We start from the raw sequence: 7,161 nt of genomic DNA on the forward strand, positions 1-7,161 counted from the left end.
AGAGTACTGCATTGCATCTGATGAATTTCCTCAATGAAGAACTCACTCAGTTCCAAATATTTAGCCTGGTGCAACTTAAAATCTCTCTCTCTCTCTCTCTCTCTCTCTCTCTCTCTCTCTCTGTGTGTGTGTGTGTGTGTACCTCTTCCTTCCTTCACTGTTGCTGGTACGACCCTTGTTGGGCAACCTATCGTAGTCATCTTTGTTTCCTGTTGCATTGAAAATATTAATAGAGTCCCTAATTTGCTCAAGAGAAGGATGCTAGACATCAAAGGTATTCTTGGAGAGAAGCAGGGGAGCAGCAGTTAGGGAGGGAGTCATCATTTCCTAATAACTTGCTGACGTGCAATCTACCATGGCTGGCAGATAAAGGAGGGTATAAAAAGGGATGGAGAGCGGATGGGCATCAGTTGAGAAAAGGCAGCCCACTTATCCGCTCACACCACAACTCAGTTTGGAAGAAGAGATTCCTCAAGAAAGCGGAATCATGGACCAAGAGGAATACAGACAGAGAGGTGAGTAAACGGATGAAGTCTTGCTGGAATTCCCACCGGGTTATGATAGTACTTTATAAACTCAAATGGTGCTTACGTTGCTGCTGTTGATTATGTTTACTGTTGTTGTTTGTCACTATTGTTGTTGTTGTTGTTGTTAGGTTCATGTGACTTAAGTTGAGAGCCAGTGTGGTGTAGTGGTTAAGAGCGGTAGACTCGTAATCTGGGGAACCGGGTTCGCGTCTCCGCTCCTCCACATGCAGCTGCTGGGTGACCTTGGGCTAGTCACACTTCTCTGAAGTCTCTCGGCCCCACTCACCTCACAGAGTGTTTGTTGTGGGGGAGGAAGGGAAAGGCGAATGTGAGCCGCTTTGAGACTCCTTCAGGTAGTGATAAAGCGGGATATCAAATCCAAACTCTTCTTCTTCTTCTTCTTAAGTTGGCTGTGTCCATTAATTTCAGTGGTCTCCTCTTAGAAGAACATTGGATGTAATCCATTATTAGGATTTCTAGAACATGCTCGGAATTTTATTGTAATTTTGTTTTTACATTGTGCTTCATTTTGTGATTTTGACAAAAGTGGTATGGAAACATTATCTATCCATTCATCCATCTGCATCTATCTGTCTAACTATGCATGCATGCATACATACATACATACATACATACACAGTGGTACCTTGGGTTACAAACACTTCGGGTTACAAACTCCGCTAACCCGGAAGTAGTACCTCGGGTTAAGAAGTTTACCTCAGGATGAGAAGAGAAATCACGCGGTGGTGGAGCAGCGGCAGCGGGAGGCCCCATTAGCTAAAGTGATACCTCAGGTTAAGAACGGTTTCAGGTTAAGAATGGACCTCCGGAACGAATTAAGTTCGTAACCAGAGGGACCACTTTATAAAATAAACAAAGGTGAAACAAAGTCTGCTATTCCTAATAAGAAAAAGTCCACTCAGAAGCAAGTCCCAGTGAGTTCTACAGGGCTTACAGATAAATGTGCAGAGGACTGCAGCCTTGGACTCCAACTCCCATCAGCCCCAGCCAACATTGGCAATGGTCAGGGTCAATGGGACCTGAAGTCCAGTAACATTTGGAAGACCACCAATTCCTCATCCCTCCTTTACAAGCTTATCTCATGTATGTTTCTTCGGAAGCACCACTGTGTTAAACCAATTTAATTCCCCCATATCATTTTTATTAAGTCTGCAACTATATTTCAGAGCACTTGTCATCATATACCCCCCTTTTTTTTACATGCAAAGTTTCTTCTTGACTTCCCTCACCCCTTTCCTGATGTTTGTTTTTTACTCTATTTATCAGCTGTTTTATTACACACATATTTTTATTATCTAAACCCCACTACCACCAGATCTTTCAGTAATCCACTGCTCATATTTCTAATCCTGCTCGTGACTTCATATACTGGTGATAATTTGATAGATATTCCATCAGTGATTTCCAATCCTACTTAAACACTTTATTGTTATGTCCTCTTAATAATTTGGCAGTTAATTCCGCCGTTTCAGCATATTCCAATCAGCTTCACAAGCCATTCCTCCTTAACTGGCAATCCTTTCATTCAATCAATTTTATTATGGATAAGGACACGTAAGAGTGCAATGCAGTCCTCAGGAGTAAGCGCCCAATTGTCCTCAGTGGGGTTTACACCCTAGTAAGCAGGTGTAAGAATTGCAGCCTTAAACTTGGTTCATGGCTCCCAGAACAGCATTGTGAGAGCTCTGGCTCCATCAAAAACTGTGAAGTTGACATCAGGCGACATCGAAAGAAATATCTGTTTGCAGCGATTAATTGGTAGTGGCTGATTCACCCACGCAAGTCGTTGTTTTGATGCCGTGGTGATGAGCATGTAGGGGTGAACTGACCCCGAAATCGATAGGAAAAGCTGTCTCTCAGTTCACAACTGCTTCTTCTTCCAGGAAAAGAGATGGTGGACTACATTTGCCAGTACCTGACCAGCCTTAGAGAGAGGCGGGTGTCTCCTGATGTGCAGCCCGGTTACATGAGAGACCAGCTGCCAGACAGCGCTCCTTTCGAGCCAGAAAGCTGGGACAACATCTTTAAAGACATTGAGAAGATCATCATGCCTGGGGTAAGGACTTCTAGTGAGACGCAACTGCAGTTGTGGCCTGCTTTCATCCCCTACACAAGTCCTTCCTTGAGACCCAGTTCTAAGGACCTGTTTGGAAGACTGTCCCTAAAGGAAGGGCAAACAGGGGCTTCTCTCCCCTTTCATAAGAACTTGCACGAATGTAGCCTCCCAGTTTTTCCTCACAGGTTCATATAAGATCAGCACAAACAGTTGGGCCTGGTGAGCATTTAGTAATAGAATAATAATAATAATTTATCATTTGTACCCTGCCCATCTGGTTGAGTTTCCGCAGCCACTCTGGGCGGCTCCCAATCAAGTGTTAAAAACAATACCCTGCAGGGGTGGCCAGCTCCCAAGTGACTGTGATCTACTCACAGAGTTAAAAACTGGCAGTGATCTACCCCCTTTTTGGGGTTTCAGGTCAAAGCTGTTGAGCTTTTCTTGGGAGAAAACGAAAGCCCTGTTTGGGGGGTTTCAGGTGAAAGAGTTGTTGAGCTCTTTTTTAGGGAGGAGGAAAGCCCCGTTTTTGGGGGTGCAGGGAGAAAATGTTGAGTTTTTTTTAGGCGAGCCAAAGTTGTTGAGCTTCTATGGGGGGAGCCAGTGATCTACCACAGACGTCGAGTGATCTACCGGTAGATCACAATCTACCTGTTGGAGGTGCCTGCAATACAGCATTAAATATTTAAAAACTTCCCTAATCAGGGCTGTCATCAGATGTCTTTTAAAAATAGGATAGCTGTTTATTTCCTTGACATCTAATGGGAGGGCGTTCCACAGGGCGGGTGCCACTGCCAAGAAGGCCCTCTGCCTGGTTCCCTGTAACCTCACTTCTTGCAGGGAGGGAACCGTCAGAAGACCCTCGGAGCTGGACCTCGGTGGGGGTCGAGACGCTCCTTCAGGTATACAGGACTGAGGCCATTTAGGGCTTTAAAGGAAACGTACTGGGAGCCAATGCAGATCTCTCAAGACCGGTGTTATATGGTCTTGACAGCCATTACCAGTCATCAATCTAGCTGCCACATTCTGGGTTAATTGCAGTTTCCGGGTCACCTTCAACGGTAGCCCCACATAGAGCGCATTGCAGTAGTCCAAGCGGGAGATAACGAGAGCATGCACCACTCTGGCGAGACAGTCTTTTAATTGATTGCCTGGTTTTATGATTATGTGTTATACATTAGATGTTAGCCGCTCTGAGCCTGGTTTTGGCTGGGGAGGGCAGGGTATTATTATTATTATTATTATTATTATTATTATTATTATTATTATTATCTGCCCTGGGCCAAGGGTTGCAGGGCGGGGTGCCTGCACCTGCTGCCGGCCACCGTGGCTGGCAACCCAGCTGCTTGGCCAACCCTCCTGCCCACCTGGAAAGACTCCCCATCTCTTCCCTTCCTAGAGCAAGCCAGGGAGGGAGAAGGTGGAGGACCTCTGAAGCAGCGACAGAAGAAAAAAACAAAATGGAAAGCAGAGGAGATCTAAACTACCAGATCTAAAGCAGCAGCAAAATCCCAAACAAAAAGTAATTGGGGGTCGGGGAAAGGAGAGGATGTCACCTTATTGCCATAAAGAGGAGGAGAGAGAGACTCACAACATGATTCCCCCCATCCACACACCCCTTAGAGATTGCCCTGCCTATGGGCTTCCAGCTGCTTTTTCTTGAATGAAGATCTTAATGGGCTGCTGCATCATTTCTGATGCTACTGGAGTCTCCATAGTTTTTTATTATATCTTACTGTTCTCACTGAACTGTATGCTGATCATGTTTACTATTATGGTTGGTGAAAGATACTCAGAGTCCAGTGTGATTTTCATGCTCTTTATCCAGCTCATAGTAGTGAGGAATGTAGTTCCCCCAAAACATTTGCTTTATATACACTATTTACACAATGGGCCCCACGTGATTGGCTAATTCCGGGATACTCCTGTATGCCAATCAGAGTGCGGATTCACTTCCACCTGGAGCTGGATTGGGTGGCTCCTGCAGACCAATCAGACTCCTGCAATCTCAATCCTATTGTTCTGGGACCAGTCAGACTGCTGCAATCTCAATCCTATTGTTCTGAGACCAGTCAGACTGCTGCAATCTCAATCCTATTGTTCTAGGACCAATCAGACTGCTGCAGTTTGGATCCTATTCAACTCAGTACATAACAGTTGGTTTGGGGGCTCGCACTTTTATGAGGTACTTTGGTTTTCAATTTGTATTACAATGTGAATGTGGGTTCTTTAAACTCCCGGTTTTCAGAGGGACAGGGCTGGAAGTTCTCTAAATGAAGTCTAACCTCGGTTACAAATTTAGTGGAGGTAGTAAACCGGGCCTTCTCTGCAGTGGCTCCCCATTTGTGGAATGCTCTCCCCATGGAGATTTGTCTGGCGCTTTCGTTATGCACCTTTAGGTGCCAGGCAAAAACATTCCTCTTCAACCAGGCCTTTCACAGATTGACATCCGATGTCCTTTTAAATGAGTTGTGGGAGGAGGGATTATTGATTTGTTGTTGTTATATTTACTATGTATTTTGTGGTTTTTATGTAGTGAACAACCCTGAGATCTGTGGATGAAGCGTGGTATACAAATTAAATTATTATTATTATTATTATAAACTAATAATGTGTCAGACTCTGGCATTTGCAACATGGAGATAATGCTGTCCTACCTTGTAGGTTGTTTTCTTTTTGTAAGGTACACGAAGCATTTTGAACATTTGGAAAGTGTGGAATCAAAGCTCAGTAGTTATTTTTTGTGATATTTTTGTGATAGTAGTAGCTGCAAAATTAACAAAGGCATTCGTTATAATGCCAAGGTTGCAGATTCGATCCCCGTATGGGTCGGCTTCATATTCCTGCCTAAATACGATAAATAATGAGACGAAACAAGAAAACTGTATACTGTGATGGCTTTCTTCTTTGAAAATCTGTATCGCTTCCTCTTTATGGAGGGGTTTCCATTTCCTCTTAACAGGCATGTTTCGTTGAGATAAATGGTTTTGCTGTGGTGAGACATTTATCTACTAGTCCCACATTCTTCTGTTTCCTTCGACATGAATAAAAAAATGCACAGATGCTTCCATCAGATCTGAGATGTGCTCAGCAGGGACTGCAGTCCTCCCCCCCCCCTTTGCGGTCTAACAACCGGGGTAAAGGAGGTCGAAGATCTTGTGCCCTTAATTCCGGGGTAGACAGCTTCCCCTATCTCCTGCCAAGCACCACATTTCTCGCGGGGGGGGGGGGGGAGAGGAGCAATCTGCATGACAGCGGTGGGTGGAGCCACAGCCCAAAGTGGGAAGGGCCAAAGTCAAAGTGGGTGGAGTTTGCAAAGTAGGCAGGGAGCTTTGAAAAGCGACATGGAGCTAAGCTGTAGGTTTCACACGCATCCTTTTAATTGTGCAGAAGACAGAACACCACTAGAAACAACGGAGAGGGCATTTGCAGGTGTGGCTCTCTGCTTGAAACCCTCCAAGTGTCCCTATTTTCCAGGGACAGTCCTGGATTTACAGAAACCGTCTTGGTTTCTGATTTGATCCCGGAATGTCCTCATGAATCTTTATATTTGTTGGAAGCTGCCTAGAGTGTCTGGGGCCACCCAGTTAGATGAGCGGGGTATAAATAGTAAAATTGATAGGATGTCCCTTCAGGATATACCTGAAGGAGCGTCTCCACCCCCATCGTTCTGCCCGGACACTGAGGTCCAGTGCCAAGGGCCTTCTGGCGGTTCCCTCACTGAGATGAGTGAGGTTACAGGGAACCAGGCAGAAGGCCTTCTTGGTAGTGGCACCCACCCTGTGGAACACCCTCCCTTCAGATGTTAAGGAAATAAACAACTACAGTCATACCTTGGGTTACGGCCGCTTCAGGTTGTGCGTTTTCGGGTTGCGCACCACGCCGAACCCAGAAGTACCGGAATGGGTTACTTCCGTGTTTCGGCGCTCGTGCATGCGCAGAAACACCAAATCGCGCTTTGCGCATGCGCAGAAGCGGTGCTGTGGGTTGCGAATGCTGTGGGTTGCGGACGTGCCTCCCGCACGGATCACGTTCGCAACCCAAGCATCCACTGTATCTTACTTTTAGAAGACATCTTAGGGAAGTTTTTAATGTTTGATGTTTTATAGCATTATTATTATTATTATTATTATTATTATTATTATTATTATTATTATTATTATACTGTTTGGAGCTGCCCAGAGTGGCTGGGGAAACCCAGACAGATGGGCAGGTTATAAATAATAAATAATAATTTATTATTATTTTCATCTGAGAAATGTTGGAGGGCAAGTTAAGGTAACCCTTTGCTCCTTTTCACTTGTTTTCTGCAGTAATCAACCCTTTCTCACCTTCTCATTAGCTTCCCGACTCTTGTTTTTAACCCAGGTTGTCCATTGGCAGAGTCCACACATGCATGCCTACTTTCCGGCTCTCACATCCTGGCCTTCACTCCTGGGCGACATGCTGGCAGACGCCATTAATTGCTTGGGATTTACCTGGGTAAATGACACCGCTTTTCTTTGTAGTTTTCATGCTGAATTGATGCTGCTCAACAAAATCATGGTTGTCGACTGCTGA

The 7,161-nt window shown here is 45.1% G+C and overlaps 1 protein-coding gene across 1 annotated transcript; it reads left to right on the top strand.

Moving 5' to 3' along the window:
• The first annotated feature begins 426 nt into the window (after positions 1 to 426).
• LOC117056927 (histidine decarboxylase-like) lies at positions 427 to 7,161 on the top strand. The gene is made up of 3 exons (XM_033167626.1): positions 427 to 515; positions 2,432 to 2,604; positions 6,970 to 7,161. Exons 1-3 carry the CDS (start codon positions 488 to 490, stop codon positions 7,159 to 7,161), a joined length of 393 nt encoding a protein of 130 aa, XP_033023517.1. The 5' UTR covers positions 427 to 487.

Source organism: Lacerta agilis, chromosome 13 (genome assembly GCF_009819535.1).
Source record: "Lacerta agilis isolate rLacAgi1 chromosome 13, rLacAgi1.pri, whole genome shotgun sequence".
Lineage (NCBI taxonomy): Eukaryota > Metazoa > Chordata > Lepidosauria > Squamata > Lacertidae > Lacerta > Lacerta agilis.